Source organism: Lontra canadensis, unplaced genomic scaffold (assembly GCF_010015895.1).
Source record: "Lontra canadensis isolate GAN:19392208 unplaced genomic scaffold, GSC_riverotter_1.0 scaffold144, whole genome shotgun sequence".
Classification (NCBI taxonomy): Eukaryota; Metazoa; Chordata; class Mammalia; order Carnivora; family Mustelidae; genus Lontra; species Lontra canadensis.
In genome coordinates, this window is record NW_022631138.1 from 2,134,257 (window position 1) to 2,153,685 (window position 19,429).

The 19,429-nt window shown below is 43.9% G+C and overlaps 1 protein-coding gene across 1 annotated transcript in view; it reads left to right on the forward strand.

Annotated features, from left to right (window-relative positions):
- MERTK (MER proto-oncogene, tyrosine kinase) overlaps positions 1-19,429 on the forward strand; it is a 110,385-nt gene that overhangs the window by 74,400 nt on the left and 16,556 nt on the right. The window contains exons 9-14 of the mRNA XM_032843874.1: positions 7,147-7,300; positions 9,389-9,542; positions 12,018-12,103; positions 13,461-13,556; positions 14,298-14,378; positions 18,341-18,433. Of these exons, the coding sequence (XP_032699765.1) occupies positions 7,147-7,300; positions 9,389-9,542; positions 12,018-12,103; positions 13,461-13,556; positions 14,298-14,378; positions 18,341-18,433 (664 nt within the window). The remainder of the gene's footprint in view (positions 1-7,146; positions 7,301-9,388; positions 9,543-12,017; positions 12,104-13,460; positions 13,557-14,297; positions 14,379-18,340; positions 18,434-19,429) is intronic.

Here is a 19,429-nt window from a genome sequence, read left to right on the forward strand (position 1 = left end):
TCGGTTCAGCAGGATTTTCTTTTTCCCTGGTTGGCAGAAGATAGTCATTATCAGCAGACACTTGAGAGGTCTAAAAAAAAAAACACAGTTTTGTTTAAAGAGCCGCAGGTCATCCTTTTGACTTCTGGCGTGAGTGAAGGCTGCTTGTTTGGAGGGGACGTCTCTGGAGCTGAGGCGTGCTGAAGGGCGAGAGTGAGGAAAGCCTCCCGGATGACGCAGCGGAGAGCCTCGTGCCCTAAATGCCACCCACAGCCTGCTGCACTGCTCATGCTTGTTGCCCTTTGTTCAGAACGGTCCCCCCTGTGGTGAGAACAATACTGCCACAGTCAGGGCTGTGACCTTTCCAGTCATTACCTCCTCAGAGATGCTGGATCATCCCAGTGAGAACATCATTTGCATTGTACCCAAGCTATACAAAAGACTCAGTGGCTCACTTTCCTCAGGATCACATTCTTTCTCTCTTTTTTTTTTTAAGATTTTATTTATTCATTCATTTGACAGACAGAGATCACTAGTAGGCAGAGAGGCAGGCAGAGGGTGAGGGGGAAGCAGGGTCTCTGCAGAGAGCCTGATGCGGGGCTCGATCCCAGGACCTTGAGATCATGACCTGAGCCAAAGGTAGAGGCTTAACCCACTGAGCCATGGCAGCTTAGCTTCAGGCTTGTGGGCCGCCACTGGAAGCAAAGAAAAACACTGAGGGAAAAGCCAACCCTGGGAGGACCCTAAAAACCCCTGCCCGAAGTGAAGTTTGAAATGACCTCTGTCCCCGTCACCTCTGTCTCCTGAACTCCCTTCATTTCAGGAGGGCAAGACTTAGACACAACTTCATCTCTCAAAATTGTCCTTTCATTTCCAGTTTTAGAAAACTCTATCTAAAGGTATATCTTATCTATGCAAGACAATGGAATCGGATATTTTTGGAAGGTATTCCCAGGTTTTACTCTAACAAGGGTGGGTTTTTTGTATGCAATTTCAGAACTTTCTTAGAAGTGATGCTTGCGGGGGGGCACCTGGGTGGCTCAGTTGGCTAAGCAGCTGCCTTCGACTCAGGTCATGATCCCAGGGTCCTGGGATCAAGTCCTGCATTGGGCTCCTTGCTCAGCGGGGAGCCTGCTTCTCCCTCTGCCTCTGTCTGCCACTCTCCCTGCTTGTTCTCTCTCTCTTTCTCTGACAAATAAATAAATACAATCTTATTTTAAAAATGTAAAAAAAAAAAAAAAGATGTGATCCTTGGGTGGGTTATTGTTTATACCTTTGTTATCCCACCTGTTACATCACTTTCAGACTAAGAAACTCCTGATATTTACTGTGTACACAGTTACTTGATCTGGATGAAGATACCGACCTTTTTTTGTTCTGTTTTTCTTCACATCCCTTGCATTCCAAATCTAAGCTCAAAAGCTAAAAGTTAGGAGCAAGTACAATCTAGTCTCCTTGAAGTTGGGTCCACATCTTACTCATATTTGTACCATCTAAGCAGAGGACTTTGAACTTGTTTCCTAGGCATTTATGACACTGGGCTGGAGGCATAGACCTGGCTGACGCCTATACCAGCTGGAGAGTTTCTCTCTCTGACATGACAGCCTTTTGATGAGTGTGGGCTAGTGTTTCCCATCCATTCCCACTCCTATAAATTGTCAGTAGAACACGAGAAAACATTCTTTTCCATGAGAAAAGAATTCAGCGAGCAAATAAGCTTATAAAATATTGCATAGTATACCCCTTTCTGGAAGATCCATAGTGTGTACTGGCAAGTTTAAGGCTCTTTAATGTTTTATGGTAAATAAGTCCGTTTAACTTGGACCCAGAATTGCCCATATGGTAAACAGAGGCTCACTTTTATATGTGTTATTCTTACAAAGCTCATTATTATGGGATTGTGGCTCTAATGCGGGCTTAATTGTGTTTGGAAAGGGTAGAGATATTAGATCAGAAGGGAGTTTCAAAGCAGATTATTAGGGGCCTAGAGAGAACAGGACATATAGAAGCAACTTCTTTTTAAAGACCTAGAAGAGCCATAGTGCATTCAAGGAGTCCTTCCTCAGGCCTAGACCACTGCTTCCTGATAATCTGCCAGGCTGGATTCTGGCATGTGCTCTCTGCCTCTTCCTTTCCTCATTGCTCCCTGTCACTCACTGTCAAAGGAGGGCAGAGCATTTGAGCTGATGTCCTGTGAAGGTATGAGGAATAGGTGAGGTTCTTGTAGGATTGGTCAGCCAGGTGTCTAGAACACTTACGAAACCCAAGGGTTGATCCAGGATGGTACATGTGGCCTGGACAAGAAACCGACAATGGTGGTAAATTCCATAAATTGTTCAAATAAACTTCTTTTGGGGGACTAACTAGCCTTGATTATTTTCTCCAATGTACCAAGACTTGAAATATACTGCAAGGTATCTTGCAGTAAGATACCTTGCAGTAAGAAAGATACTTAGAGAAGGTCACTTCTGTAAGAGGACCTTCTATTTATAGGGAAAGATGATCTACATATAGGACCTCATAGGTGATATAGGAGTAATAATGACCACCATGGGTTACTTACAGTGTGCCAGACTGTGTGCTAACTATGGCACATAGAGGAATTCATTGACTCCTTACAAAAACACTGTGAAAAAGATATTCTTACTTTCAATGTTCATTTGAGGAAACTGAAGCTCAGAGATGTGGAGTAACTTACGCAGAGTCACAGAGCTTGAAATTGGCAGCAGTGGGGTAAGAACCTGGGCTGGACTGACTCCAGAGCCAGTGTTTTTCCGAGCCCAGTACTCCTTCCCACATGCCCTTGGCTTTCTGCATAATAGTGTATCTCACTCAAATTCCACTCCATTGCCTCTTAGCAAAAAGAAGTAGGAACAGAGCATGTTTGAAGAGTAAGATTTGAGTTTTGCATGGACACAGTGTGAACGGGAAGCCTGCTGAACAAGTCACTTTTGTTGTCATAGCAACACAGAAGCTTTGACCTAGTGGTTCCTCCCCCATTGAGTGTTACTATTCTTTTAGGCAATAAGACGGGCCTTTTTTTTTTTTTTTTTTTAAATAAAGATTTTATTTATTTATGACGGGCAGCACAAGCAGGGGGAGCAGGAGAGGGAGAGGGAGAAGCAGTCTCCCCGCTGAGCAGGGAGCGCAACGTGGGACTCAGTCCCAGGACCCTGGGATCATGACCTGAGCTGAAGGCAGATCCTTAACCGACTGAGCCACCCAGGCACTCATGATGGGCCTTATTCTAAATTACAGTTATGAATTCCAGGGCTGTGGATTCTTACAGAGTTGGGAGATATTAAAGTCTTTGGATTACTGGAAACGAATACTTACTGTAATAGCTCTGACTGACTCTAGTGCCTCAAAGGAAAAAAAAGAAATTGTCTCCAAAGATACACTATCCACTTTCCCCAACGGGCACGGTCCACATGTGTTCTGTGTAGTTGTAATCAGGTGTCATATTTATTACCTGAAAAGGCTCTTAGATTTTAAGTCCTCAAGGATACAGGCCTCTGTGGGTGAGGATGAAGTCTCATGGAATGAGAAATGTGCAGTTAGCCCATGGCGTGTACCCCAGAACTGGACCACCTCATGCCAGGGAAATGACCACCCCTTCTGCACTCTGCACCCTGATGGTGAAAGAGATAATCCCCACAAGGGGTGCCTCCTATATGTGTGATTTTAAAGGGATTTCTTTGTTAGATTTCAAAATCAAAATGAAAATAAATACTTGGGGATATGTATATGGTCACACCTCTCTTTACATATTTGGCATCAATAGAATATGGATAAATTACATGCATTTTTAAGAAAGATCATTTTTGGGGCGCCTGGGTGGCTCAGTCTGTTAAGCATCTGACTCTTGATTCCAGCTCAGGTCATGATCTCAGGGTCATGAGATCGAGCCCCACCGTGGGCTTCATGCTGAGTGTGGAACCTGCTTGAGACTCTCTCTTCATCTGCTCCTTCCCTCCCCAGTCCCACTCAAGCACACACACGCACACACTCTCGTTCTCTCTCTCTTTCTCTCTCTCTCAAAAAAAAAAAAAATTAAAAAATGGAGCATTTTTAAACTATCGTTTAAAGATATTCTTTTTTTTTTTTTTTTTTAAAGATTTTATTTATTTATTTGACAGACAGAGATCACAAGTAGGCAGAGAGGCAGGCAGAGAGAGAGGAAGGGAAGCAGGCTCCCTGCTGAGCAGAGAGCCCGATGCGGGACTCGATCCCAGGACCCTGAGATCATGACCTGAGCCGAAGGCAGCGGCTTAACCCACAGAGCCACCCAGGCGCCCACGTTTAAAGATATTCTTAAGAGAAAATTGTTACACCTCTACTAAAATATTTATCATACATCTTTCTCATCACTACTCCAGCATTTATTAGAGCTCCACCCCTAAAATGGGAAAATTCTTTTTTTTTTTTTTAAAGATTTTATTTATTTATTTGTCAGAGACAGAGGGAGAGAGAGCGAGCGAGCACAGGCAGACAGAGGCAGAGGGAGAAGCAGGCTCCCTGCCGAGCAAGGAGCCCGATGTGGGACTCGATCCCAGGACGCTGGGATCATGACCTGAGCCGAAGGCAGCCGCTTAACCAACTGAGCCACCCAGGCATCCCGGAAAATTCTTTATGTAGTTCCAAAACACATTACCTGCAAGCAGTAGCTGGCATCATTTCCATACTTCACGATTCAGAATCTTCACAGCAGCAACCATGATGATCGCCACTGTTAATGCACTTAGGGAACGGGAGCTGGAAATTTCAAAGTTCCTTCTCTGGGTTTTCATTTTGAGTTGTAGGTCCTTAGCAAATGGATATTATCAACTACTATTACATTTATTTCCAAAAGAACAATTTTTTAAAAGATTTTATTTATTTATTTGACAGACAGAGATCACAAGTAGACAGAGAGGCAAGCAGAGAGAAAGGAGTAAGCAGGCCCCCTGCTGAGCAGAGAGCCCAATGTGGGGCTCGATCCCAGGACCCTGGGATCATGACCTGAGCTGAAGGCAGAGGCTTTAACCCACTGAGCCACCCAGGCGCCCCCCAAAAGGACAATTTTGATTTAGGATTTCTCCTCTTCTAGGGATTTAATTCTTTCATAGTTATGCATGTCCCCTAATTTTGAGATAATTCTCACAAATAGATATATTTGAGTCCTTGCAGATGGAAAAGCATGAAGCTGGAAGCAGGCCTGATGGCCCTCGTTGGACATGACATTTTTTGCACTTTCAGGAGCTGTTAGGTAATAAATAGTGAAGTAGACATGTTTTTTCTCAGCTAGATGGACTCACTACAGGGCTCTGTGCCTGTGGGTCTGGACCATGGAGTTGTTCTATTTGATGATCTCCATCCCCCAATTAAATAGAGAATGCCAACAAACTCATAAGCAAAACTGAGTTTGCCATAAATAAAACGCTCTGTTTCTTTAAAAAAAAAAAGGGTGGGGGAGGGTGGTGCCTGGGTGGCTCAGTGGGTTAAAGCCTGTGCTTTGGGCTCAGGTCATGATCCCAGAGTCCTGGGATCAAGTCCCTCATCGGGCTCTCTGTGAAGCAGTGAGCCTGCTTCCCTTCCTCTTTCTCTGCCTGCCTCTCTGCCTACTTGTGATCTCTGTCTGTCAAATAAATAAATAAATCTTTAAAAAAAAAAAAAAGGAATACTCCTTGATTATACCAAAAAAATTGTTAATTTATTATTTTGTTTACTTAATTAATTTAAAAAAATCAATGACAAATCTCCTTGGCACCTACCTAGTCTTGGGGGTTGGCGGGTAGAAAAAACAAAAATATCTTAAAGCTCTATTTTTCCCTTTCATCCCTTGTCTGAGGTTATTTCTGAGTCCTGATGGACACTGCTTGTTTAGATGTAGAAAGTCTCTGGGTGGCTGACCCAGGTACCCCCTTGTTCGCCAGTGTTGGGACTACCCTCTCCCTAAGGGCTGAGCCGTCCCCATCCTGCATCTGTCAGAAGTGATTAGCATGAGGGGCACCTGGGTGGCTCAGTGGGTTAAGCCTCTGCCTTTGGCTCAGGTCAAGATCTCAGGGTCCTGGGATCGAGCCCTGCATCGGGCTCTCTGCTCAGCAGGGAGCCTGCTCCCCCCACCCCGCCTGCCTCTCTGCCTACTTGTGATCTCTCTCTCTCTCTCTCTCTCTCTCTCTCTGTCAAATAAATAAATAAAAATCTTTAAAAGAAAAAAAAAGTGATGAGCATGAGACAGGGTGACCAGGGAATAAAGCTGCCACCCCAGCCAGGCCTCTGCTCTCTGTGACCCATGGTATCTGTACCCCACCCTCGTGGTGTGACATTTCTCTCAGTCTCTCTGTGAAATCAGGGAAGTCTCCCAAAATGCAGAGATTAAACACCGGTTCCTGGGGCCTCATTTCAGCCTTTGCCAGCCCTCCAGTTCCCATTTGAAAAGCCAGTCCCCAACATAAAATTAGTTTCTTATGCCAGAGGACAACAGCATCGTCCAGGTTTGGAAACAAAGGGGATAGTGTCACAGAAGCACTGAGGTCTGGTTTTTTGTTTTTTTTTCCCCCAAAATCATTTTACCTATGTTTTCATGGCACGTGTTGCATGGCAGTGGTTATAAAATAAAATAAGTAAAAGTGAAACCAGATTTTTGAAAATTGAGAAAATTGTGCATGTATTACACTGGAGGGGGAAAAAAAAAAGCAAACAGTGCCCGTGGCCTCCTCAATGTAGATTTTAGCCAGAACACTTAAAATTGCAAGGAACAGGAGCCCATTCATGCTGGCTCAAGGGACGTTGGCAGGAGGTCAATGTCAAGGTACAGTGTGGCTCTTGGGCATTAGGCTGTGGTGGTTCTGAGGGCAGGGGTCTCGAGGAGGTATCCAGCTGCCTCTGCTACATGCTCCTCCCATCCAGAGGCTTCTTTGCTGACTCTCCTAAGTGCCATGCCCTCACAGCCTTAGCTAATCCAGCCCCCGAGCCCTGAGGTTGCTGCCAGCCCCTTCTGGGTCCCTGCCCACCTTTTGGTTCCGTCAGCTGTGGCCTGAATGAGGAAGGGAAGCGGTGGAAACGTGGCCACTGCTCTCTGGGATGCGAGTGGGATGACTTCCCTGAGAGGAACTGCGGGCAAGCTGGCGACGTGCCCCTGGCGCCTCAGTATTTCATTCCCCTTCCTTCCTTTTCTGTCCCCAGAAAGAGCTGTCTGAAGAAGTTGGCTGGAATGGCAGCCGTGCTCAGATTTCTGTTCAAGTCCACAACGCCACGTGCACAGTGAGGATTGCCGCCATCACCAGGGGGGGCGTTGGGCCTTTCAGTGACCCAGTGAAAATGCTCATCCCTGCACACGGTGAGAGCCAGGTTCCTTGCCGGCTGATAGCCTGTGTCAGCCCTGGCGATGCACAGATGGCGAGAGTGACCTGTGGGATGGGCCTCTGGTTTGAGAATGAAACACAAAGATGGGAGGAAATGTTGTCAATGATAAAAATCATTTTATCGTATAAAGATATGCTAACACACTTCACAGAGTGCTGCTACCTGTGAGTCCTCCCTCTACCATTACTGCTGATGGTAGTACTAAGTCACGAAGGAGAGGAGTCCTTTCGGAATACCAAATTTGACTTGCCCTGTTGAGTTTAGTTTCAATGATGTCGTTGGACAGGCAGTATGGCCAGTCCTTAGCTCTCTATAATGGGTACTGTTTGTTTATGGGCTAGTGTTCATTTTCTGTGTTATTTAAGCAGTCTGGTTATTACTCATCCAAGCCTTGCTGACATGATCGGTACAGAACACGAAGCGTTGCCTACAGAAGCTGTCTTTACACGGCATGGGGCTCACCAAGCTGAATGCTCAGCCTGTATGCCATCTTTTGCATGTTGTTGGAGTACCCTTGGGCAAGCTGCCTCTGTGATGCCCCGTGTGGCCCCAGACGTTTCCATTAGACCAGGGGAGCCCCCTTTGTTCTGACTCTCACTACTATGGGTCACTTGATATTAAACTGCTATCGTAAGCTCATGCACGGGCATCTCTTTCAATATGCTTTTGCATTTACAAATTGGGTCTTTGTACCTGCAGCAGATAGAACTTGTGTGTGGACCACTGAGTTCCTGAATGTGTGTTGTGGTGACCCTCAAACATGCTGAAAGGGAGCCATATTACAGTTTCTGCAGCCCATGGGCTCTGCATCTAGGGAACATTAGTAACTGGTGATGGCAAGCAAGGTGTGTTTCCCTGGTAGAAATTCAGAGACAATGAGATTCTGATTCTAAGGGCATAGGTTGAAAAAAATCAGAGTTTAAGAGGACAGAGCTCTTATCTTCATACATGGGAAATTCTCCAACGTCTTACAAAGCTGTGCCCTTCCGACAGTCCTTGCTTTGCACAGTTGCAACATGCATGCATTTCAGCTACCACAGTTGGGTTAAATCACACTGCTTCCCCAATGACATGGTCTGAACTTGAGTTACCATCATGTAGTCTGTAATTGCACGAAGCCTGCACTTCGCCGCCAGCTGTCCCGTCCACAAACCCCTACATAAGTAACAGATGCGCATCATGATCGTGACCAGTCTTGTCACTTGTCTCAAAGTCTCTCAGTGGTTGCAGACTGTACTCCCATGATTCAGATCACACGCATCTAGGAAGACACTTGACACTTGATAAAAATAAGTCCTTGAAAGAGGGAGTCGGTGAACAAAGACGAGGGCGGCAAAGAAAGGAAGGGTATCGGTGTGAAGTGAAATTGGAATTGAACGCGGAGCGTGGAAGACACAGCTGGCTGTGGGAATGCAGACACAGCTGCCATGTGACTGACTAGCTCTGTGGCCAGGGAATACGGCGAAGGTGACTTTATGACGTGAGCCGAGTGGCCGCGCCCAAAAGAGGAAGATGGCCCCAAGGAAGTTATGCAAGCCACAGTCTTCACATAAAGGAACGCTCAGAGATAGTTCACAGCTTTGAAAGCACTGAGGGTAAGATGGGAACGATCCCAAACCCAGAAGGGAGTATGAAAATTCTTCAGGGCGCAGAAAATATACTCTTGCCTTATCTTAGTTATGGGACCAAAAGAAGAGAGATACTATTCAAACTACTCATGATAAGCTTTTCTACAAATAAATGTAGTCTTTGAATTCTCAACATTTCTGGTGTTTTAAATTACAGTAGACCAGATAAATAAGGTTTTTACCATTGTTTCCAATTCCTTATACATTCAAAAACTGACATGGTGAGAGTCCCCCTTTAATTATTAAGATCGCTGTGCGTGGTCTCCTCTCTCACCATCAGAGTGCGGACTACCCACATATGCAGACCACGGAATATGCAAGGAGTAAGTTCTAGAGGTTTTGACTGTCTTCTTTCCCTTTTACGAGCCGGTGTTTCTTACATATTTTGGATCCCAACGGGATGTTTTCAATGGATCCTATTGGTTTTTTACTAGGTTGGATAGATTTTGCTCCCTCATCAACCCCAGCACCTGGCAACACAGATCCTGTGCTCATCATCCTTGGTTGCTTTTGCGGATTTGTTTTTATCGGGTCAGTTTTATATATTTCTCTGATCATCAGAAAAAGAATCCAGGAGACAAAGTTTGGGTAAGTCTCCCCAGTTTAAAATGTTTTGCTCGATGGTATCATGTGCTTGTTCTGCCAATGGATAATGCCTCTCCTGCTGGCTCAGCTCCTCACCGCTGTACTCAGCTGGGGGTCCTGTCTTACGTACATCCTGGGGGCAGGCAGCTTCCTTGCTTAGGCTGGTACAACAGAGGCAGCCAGCAATGGAAGCCAGCCTTGAAAGAGGCTCATTTACGGAGAAGAGCATCACTAGGTCTTCAGTACTCAAACTTGATTGCTGTAAAATGAGGATTTTTGTTAGAAGTCTTAAAAATAATCCTAGTTATTTTTTTAAAAACAAGTGAATGTATGTATAGGCAAAAACACCAGAAGGAAATTCACCAAAGCATTAGCAATTCTGGATGGTATAAGTGTAGATGATTCTGTGTTTTCCTTTTTTGCTATATTTTATGCATTTTCTGTAATGATCAGTGATTTTTTTCTAAGAGAGAAGAACTTTACATTTTCTCTTTCAAGTGTAAAAGAGGCTCTTATTCTGATTTTCTATATATCTGACTTTTAGAACAGTAGTTAAGTATCAGCAAAGTTGGGCAGGTATATTAAGGCAACCTATGAGAAGAAGGTTAGGTGTGCAGATTTGTTTCTGACTCTGTTTTCTACTCCAGTGCCTCTGTAGTGAGTTTGGATTTCCATGAAATCCCGTTTATCACTCATAGAGCAGAGGAAGTATTCTGTAAGAGGCAGGTTGTTAACAGTCTGGAATGGGACATAGTGAGGGAGGGTGAGTGTTTTGAAGGGAGCTGAGCAACCTTTGTTTGTTGCTGCATCTTAACAATGCTTCTGGAACATTCCACTCCAAACCTTTCCATTGGCTTGAGGGGGCTTGAGACTAGAGGCTCAGCTGCCCTTTATTTGTATCCATCCTAGTCAGGATACTATCCTTCAGTACTTACTAATTCTGTCCTTATAATTATTATATCTTAGTATGTAAATTCTAAGAATGACTATTTAAAAATTTTAAATTTTATTTGTGAGAGAAAGAGAGCACAAGCCAGGTGGGAGGGGCACAGGGAGAGAGAGAAACAGACTCCCCACTGAGCAGGGCTTGATCCCAGGACCCTGAGGTCATGAGTTGAGCCCGAAGGTAGACGGTTAACTGACTAAGGCACCCAGGCCCCACTAAGAATGACTATTGTATTTTTTTTTTTTTAAGATTTTATTTATTTATTTGACAGAGAGAGATCACAAGTAGGCAGAGAGGCAGGCAGAGAGAAGGGAGAAGCAGGCCCCCTGCCGAGCAGAGAGCCTGATGTGGGGCTCGATCCCAGGACCCTGAGATCATGACCTGAGCTGAAGGCAGAGGCTTAACCCACTGAGCCACCCAGGCGCCCCCAAGAATGACTATTTTAAAGAAATGAAGAACTCTGATCTAAATCCTGAACATGTAATTGACTGATGTTCATCCCAGAGTCTAGGCGTTGTTTGTGAGCTCATTGTGAAACAGATGCAGAGAACCTCTACAGAAGTTTTAAGAGTAGCTCGGTAATATGTGAAGGCCTTGTAGGTGAGAACCTGGGCTTTTCAAGAATGAACAAAAACAGGCATTGCTCCTGCCCTCATGGGTGCTCACAGCTGATGGAGAATCAAGCAGTAATCACACAAGTAAATATAAAACGGCAACTGTGTGAAATCCTATATAAAGGGATATATAAGAGTGTATAATGCGAGAATTTGACTGCATTAAGAAAGTCAGAAAAGACCTCCCTGCAGATGTGATCCCTGAACCAAAATATGAAGAAAGAACAAGAGTTAATTAGGTGAAAGACAAAGGGAAGGATCGTTAAAAACCAACAATAGCAGCACATGCAAAGGCCCTGTGGTGACAAGGAGCCTGGCATATGGAGAGGAAGGAGAGGAAGGCACTGCTGTAGAAGACATGATGCTTGCGTTCTAACATTAATTCTGTCACTTAAATGAGACATGGTTATTTTTCTTCCTTCCCTTACTATATTCTTTGGAAATAAGTCAATGTGCACAGCTCACCCTTACCAGAATGAGGAGTTACACTTCCTCCACCTCTAAAGGGTGGAGTATCTCCATAAAATATCTGGAATTCTTCTGCAGAGGTTTGTCTCTACACCTCATTTATGTATTCAGTCACAAACATACCAGTATGGACTTGTGGATATTCGTTTATTCATTTGAATTATAATCTAATACTACTTTATTTTGTTGCTCAGACTGTTACAGCTTGGGCCATTGGGAGCTTCTCAGTTGTTCTGTGTTGTTGATGGTACTTAGACAGAGTTGTTTTGACTTTGCTAAACAGACCTGAAATAGAGCTATGGGAAGAAACCTCTTTCTCCCAGTGGGAAATGTCTTTGTTATTGAGGCATTTTGAACAGGCAGTGGCTTGATGACATCCTTGTCAAACCAGCCCCTGTCCTGGGAGCCCTTTTCTTACAATATGGGATGTCTTCATTTCTGTTCACCCAGGAACGCCTTTGCAGAGGAAGATTCAGAATTAGTCGTCAATTATATAGCAAAGAAATCCTTCTGTCGGCGAGCCATCGAACTCACCTGTAAGTTAACATCCATTTCCCTTTTCTGGCAAAAGTTAAAGTAGTTGAGAGCAAGAAAGAACAACGAATTCATCAGTAGATCTCTAACAAAAGCCAAAGCGGTCGAAGAATGGATATTTTTAACTTGCAAAAGGTCTTCAGAAACCAGAAACCGGCAGTAGCTAGTCAGATGTCGTCGCCGTATACGCCACTGTTGCCCGGTTTACTGGAACTCTCGAGTGGGCCCTGTGGTAAAGTGGCCGGGTTTAAAGACTCCTAACACCACAAACAGGAACTCACCACAGTGATAGGAGAAGATGTGGTCAGAGGTCAGGGCTTTAAAGAAAACAGCAAAGCAATTGACATGATATCTGAGCTTATTTCTCGCTTTTCTGTGGCAACCCATTCAGAGAACAATTTGCCAACATACTTCATAACAATTATGGTTTGAGTTTTGCTGAATCGCAGTGGAGCCTTCTAGTTTGAAGAGTGAGAGTAAACGGACAGCTGCGTTCTTGAATAATTAAGAAACAGTGTAGAAAGCAGGTGCAAATATTATCAAATTCGAGCTTCTGGATGCTTGCCAAAAGCAAAAACAATAAAACAAATATATAAGTAGGATAGAAAAGGGGGCTCTGAAACAGAAACTTGTTCAAGGAAGAATATTTTTTATTTTTATTTTATTTATTTATTTTTTTACTTTTCTTAACTATGACACAAACTGAGTCATTTGCCAATGTTATGGAATTGTTTAATTCGTCTTATTAGTGACACCTATTGTCAATGCTGCATATGGATACCTTATTGTAGACGATCTTATTCTCCACTTTCTTGCAAGTACTCAGTTTAGTACTTTTTATGTCATTATAATGAGGTTCCATATCCCATAGGTAGAACAGTAGCTTGTTCTCTCAGTGTTTCTTATGGCTGCTGGGCCTCTTTCCCCGGCATAGGACAGGGGAGGTAAGCCGATGGCTCTTTTGTATGCTGTACTTAGGGATAAAATAGCAAATACTCCACTAGAAAGTACCTACTATCTTCCTTACTCCTTTAAATCAAGGGTACCTCCCCCACCCCCCCATGCCCTCACGTATCTGATTACTGGCTGCCGTTACTGTGTGGTGGGAAGAGAAACATGATTCTGATTTTTATAATCCTTCAGAATTAATCTTGCCCTGAAGAATTCATTTTCCTCACTTTAATCATAGCAGAATTAAGGGCGATGTTTTATTATAGGCTTTTTGTGGAGAGAACCCTGCGTACAAAATGAAGAAAATGTTTAACTCCTTGATAGGGCTGTATATATCATTTTAATTCTGTTCAAATGAAAGGGAGCACACTGACAATTCTTAGTACAGACTCTGTCCCTCCTTTATAGTGCGTAGCTTGGGAGTCAGCGAAGAACTGCAAAATAAACTAGAAGATGTTGTGATTGACAGGAATCTGTTAATTCTGGGGAAAATCCTGGGCGAAGGTAAGCAGTTAATTTCTTTTAAAATGTGAGGTAAGAGGATAAGCCATTTACAGTATTTTTTATATATATATTTATTATGTAAAGCCCCATTTTGTGACTTTAATGTACAATGCAGATAGTTCTAGTTTATAATTTATTAAAATGAAAAAGTAAATAGTGATTTTTGAAACTCAGATTAGGCGAAAAGGACCTCTACGGTGCCTTGCACAGACAGTAGGGCCTTGAAAAATATTAATTCCCTTCCTTCATTGAAAAAGCGTGCAATTCATTGGTCAGTTTCCTCTTTACTCTAAATACCTCTGGTTCTTAAGTTTACTGTCTTGGGCACTTTCCTAATTTGTTAAATAGGAACAAAAGTGAAAATACATAGTCAGTTTGTCAAACTGATACTAGGATGAATGATCATGGTGTTAAGAATTTCTACTTTATAAATGTCAGTAACATTTTCCACGTTGTTCTCTAAGTGCATTGGAGCAGTTATAATGCTTAATAAAATGACGGGCTGAGGCGAGCCTGAGCCAAGCAGACTTGTGACAAGCAGGAGTCACAAGCAGCTTGTGACAAGCTTGTGCATAGCCTGTGTCCCTGGTTTGCGAGTGTGGGTGACCCCATCGGGCTCTGCCCGGCTGCCGCATAGGGGTCACTGTCCAGTCACGTAAAAACAGCAGCGGGAGAACGGTAGCGTTTCTGTGGTCCGGGAAGATTCTCCATAATCTGTATAGATGTTGTCTTACTTCACAGGAGAGTTTGGGTCTGTGATGGAAGGAAATCTTAAGCAGCAAGATGGGACCTCTCTGAAAGTGGCCGTGAAGACCATGAAGTGTGAGTTCCCGCTGATGAAACTTCCCACCAGTGTGGGCAGTTGGGGCAGTAATCTGGTGTTCTGTAAGGCCAGTGAGGGGGTTCGTGTGTCATGCTCTCAGTGACTGATGGGTCCGGAGGCCATCCAGAACACTGTGTGGTCACAGAGGGAAAGTGACCATCAGGAGCTCTTCCTATCTTCATGGTATATACTTTATACTCAAAGAAGTTATGTTTGTTATTTATACCACGCCTTCCTCTCTGTCTTGGTTTCTCTCTCTCTCCCCCTTCCTCCCTCTCTCACCTAGTAGAGCGAAGGACTTCGAAATAAAGCATGGATTTCGAGGCGCCTGGGTGGCTCAGTGGGTTAAAGCCTCTGCCTTCGGCTCAGGTCGTGATCCCAGGGTCCTGGGATCAAGCCCTGCATCAGGCTCTCTGCTCAGCAGGAAGTCTACTTCCTCCTCTCTCTCTCTCTCTCTCTCTCTCTCTCTCTCTGCCTACTTGTGATCTCTGTCAAATAAATAAATAAAAATTTTAAATAAATAAGTAAAATAAAGCATGGATTTCCAAGACAAGGCTGATCTGGTGGCAGCCTCTGACCCCAGGGGTTGGTCTGGCTGATCCGGCCAGCTCGGTGGGACCACTTCCTCACTTGAGGATGGTTGCACAGTCCTCAGGAAGTTGTGGGCTGCCTGGAAGGGACATTTCCCAGAGAGAGGATAGATATTTATGGGTCAAGGGTATATGAAGAGCAGTGATCCCAAGCTGGAACGTCCAAACAAGCTGGGACGAGAGCCTGCAGCCTGCAGAAAGGGCCTTGTAACTCGTCACAAAGAATCTGCTTTTATCCTACGAGTACCAGAACACCAGTAAGAGTCTTAAGCAAATGAACAAAAGCAGATCACATTCTAGAAAGTTCACTTTGGTGGCAGTGTGGAGGAGAATGAATTACGGCATTGACAAAAGGAAAGACAGATGCTAGTTAGGGTGCTCCAGAATTTGTGCAGATGCCAATCTCCATAAGGAAACGAGGCTCAGAGACGTGGTGACTTGTCGAAGTCAGATGGCTTGAAGGGGAGAAGGTTGTGCTGGACCTTTTCATCACCGCATGTTGACCAGGCTGCAATGGCTGAACATGACCGCATTTGCTCTCGTGTCCTTTCCCAAAAAGGGCATTTCTAGGGCCTGGAGAGGCAGGATTGTGTTTTATTCTTCAGGTGTCCAGCTGAGCACCCACAGAATAGACTGTGATTTTTTGGCATTTTGCCCACAGTTGTCCTCACGACTCATATGGAGAGACACTATTTGGTGCTTTGTTTGTTAATGTCTTTAACACTACTTCCTCATTCACTTCCTGTATCCATTCAATATTATTTTGGATCAAGGAGTAAAATCGGTTCCTTCCTAAAATTTAAATTCACTGTCTTCTAGGCCTTAAAACACAAATTGGATTATAAGCATGTAGCTTGACTTTTTAACCAGAACTGGAGGCTGAAATTTTAATTTCAGAGACAAAAAGGAACGCTAATAACCAGCAAGCCACATGGACTGGTGCTTTCTGCTTTCCAAAGCCTGTTATGTCTAGAATAATGGCCAATACTTACGGAATACTCCCCGTGTGCCAAAGGATGTTGCAGTCATTCTTACCTTTCATCAGGAAGACAGGAAGAGGAAATCAGTACGACTCAGAAGTAGATTCAAGTGTTACCCTCTGAAAACCCAGTCGCATGAAGTTAGAGTGGTCCTTGGAGCTGAACCCAGTACAGGGCCAAGTCAGGGGGCTGAGCCACATTCAGCTCTGTTCCTGCCCCTTGAGTTTTTATTTGAACCTGATCCATGTGAAGGCTCTTTCCATTGTCCCCATTTACCAGTGGAAGGTGTAGGGGACCTTGTAAAAGGGGCTAGGCCTGGAACCTATTTCCTTTCTGGCCTTGGCTATGCTCTTCTTTGACTGATTTGAATTACTCGCATAAGAATTGCATCGGGGGGGCACCTGGGTGGCTCAGTGGGTTAAGCCTCTGCCTTCGGCTCTAGGTCATGATCTCAGGGTTCTGGGATCGAGCCCCGCATTGGGCTCTCTGCTCGGCGGGGAGCCTGCTTCCTCCTCTCTCTCTCTCTGCCTGCCTCTCTGCCTACTGTGATCTCTATCTGTCAAATAAATAAATAAGTCTTTAAAAAATTAAAAAAAAAAAAAAAGAATTGCATCGGTACTAATTACCAAAGATTGAAAGAACGGTCTCTGGCCTCTGCATCCCAGGCTCCCATATTTGCCAGGAATGTTGGTCCCTTGGGGAGGGGTGGGATGGGTGGCGTTTGCAGGTGTATCCTATCCTTTCTGTTCCACCCATCTCATTGTCTTAGCAAAGGTAATAGGTGAGGGCAAAGGTAGCAGACATTTTGCAGATCTCTATAATTTTTTTTTTTTACTTTTCTTAAATTTGCCTTAATTTTAGAAGAAAAAGATTAATGTATACAAAGCCCATAGAATGTCCAGACCCTATGCTAGAGACACACATGTATGACTTCAGTCTAGACTTAGTATTATAGCAAATTCCCTAAGGCATGCCCGGCTTTATGTTTGTTTTTCTTTGTTTTTCTCATTTCTTTGTTTTTAAAATACACATCACATAAAATGTACCATCCTAACCATTTTCTTTTTTAAAGATTTTATTTATTTAAGAGAGAGAGAGAGAACACCAGCAGGGGGATTGGGAGGGAGAGAAGCAGACTCCCTGCTGATCAGAGAGTCCAGTGCGGGGCTTGATCCCAGGACCCTGGGATCATGACCTGAGCTGAAGGGAGACGCCCAATGACTGAGCCACCCAGGCGCCCCAATCCTAACCATTTTTAAGAGCATAATTCAGTGGCATTGAGTTCATTCACACTGTTGTGCAACCATCCCCTCCCCCATCCACCTCCAAAATTTTTTCATCTTACAAAACTGAAACTCCATAGGCATCAGACAACTTCCCATCTCCTCTGCCCCCACTTGCCCCAGGCTACCACCATCCCCCTTTCTGTCTCTATGAATTTGACCTCTCTAATTACCTCGTAAAAGTGGAATCACACAGTACTTACACTCTTGTGACTGGCTTGTTTCACCTAACATAATATAGAATTCAAGATGTCTCTCTCGAGTTGGTTTAATCCTAAAATGGTGTGGCGTGGAAGTTAGGACAGCATATCCAGTTCACAAGGCATGATTGAGCAATTAGCCTTGCAAGATAGAGAGAAGCATGTATTCTGGCTTTCTTTACGGCAAAAATAATTGAAACAGATCAGTTCCATTTGACTTTCAGGATTATTGGCTTTTTTTTTTTTTTTAAGATTTTATTTATTTATTTGACACAGAGAGAGCGGGAAGCAGGCTTCCTACCAAGCTGGGAGCCCAATGCGGGACTCGATCCCAGGACCCTTAGATCATGACCTGAGCTAAAGGCAGATGCTTAACCCATCGAGCCACCCAGGCGTCCCCTGTTGGGTTTTTTTGTTTTGTTTTGTTTTTGTCTTAACAAATATACTTTAATTTTTGGAGCAGTTTTAGGTTTCTAGAAAAATTGGACAGAAAATACAGAGTTGCCATCTGCCCTTCTCCCTTCACAATCTTCCCTATCAGTAACATCTTGCATCCCTGTGGTGCATTTTTTACAATCGAATATCCGTAACCCATGTGATACATTATTAACTGAGGTCCATAGGTTATATTAGCTTTCACCTTGTATGGAACGTTCTGGGTTTTGACAAACATGGTGTCCTGTGTGCACCATTACAGTATCATGCAGAAGTTTCCCTGCCCTACTTTCTCCTGTGTGCTCTTTGTCTGTGCCTCCCCAGCCATCCATGCCTGACAACCGCTCATCTGTTATCATTGCTGTAGTTTTGCCTTTTCCTGATTTTACTTTTAGAGAACAAAATTGCCCTTACCTCCTTCCCCTTCACTGAGTAAATGATCGGTGCCTACCATTTTCCATCCTGTCTCCTAGTGGACAACTTTTCTCAGCGAGAGATTGAGGAGTTCCTCAGTGAGGCCGCGTGCATGAAAGACTTCAGCCACCCCAACGTCATCCGACTCCTAGGTACCTCAGAGAAATGTGGGACTGGAGGGAAGCGGGGCTTGACTAATCCACTCCACGCCAAAGGAAAAGTCTCTGGGGCAGATAAGTTTATACTTTGTATGACCCCCACAGTAATTGATAACCTTGAGTTTTTCACCCCAAAGGCTTCTTACAATTATATTTTCTGAGGCTGATGATAAAAATGGGCTTGCGTGTCTTGGACACCCCAAGGGCTCAGGAATGTTTAGTGTCCACAGAGGTCTTGGTGACTGTGGGTGAAAACGGGGGGCCCCCACTTTACTCCAAGGCAAGACAAAAGCTTATGTTAAACTGTGTTATAATTCGTATTGATTTAAAGTTATCTGTGAATCAAATACCAGTAGGGTAAAGCTGTCAAAGTAGACAAATTCCATAGATCAATCTTTGAGAAACAATTTATTAACGTATTTTCAAGTATGGATCTAATACTGCCAGCGTCACGGGACACGATTTAATAGAATTTGGTTTTGTGGCCCTGTAGCTATCAAGACTTTGCTGTATCAGTGCTACAATCCCGAGACAGAACAGCGACCTAAAAATAGTTGAATATTCCGCTGACTTCTTTTTTTTCTCTCCTGTGTCTGGATACATGTTCAATTCTTTGGGGAACTTTCAAAGTTTTATTACGATCGAAGCTGCAGAGAGATATGAAAAATAATGCTTGGATACCAAATCATTTCAAAGAAACCACTGTTATTCCTTTGTAGCTATTGATTTTTGCAGACTGAGAACCATCGTGCTTTGCGATGATGGGCCATGATGTGGGAGAGCTTTGCCAGCCTGCCATCAGGTGACAGGCCCTAGTTCCAACTTTTAAGGATAAATGGTGTTTACTGCGAATAACTGTTAAAACTTAGACATGTGAATTTTACCTCCTGGCCCTCAAAATTCTTTTTATAGTTTTGAGCATTTGATGGCCCCAGGCTTTTTCACCTGATCAGGTATTAACTATCCCAGGAAACTAGTTTGCCCTTGAAT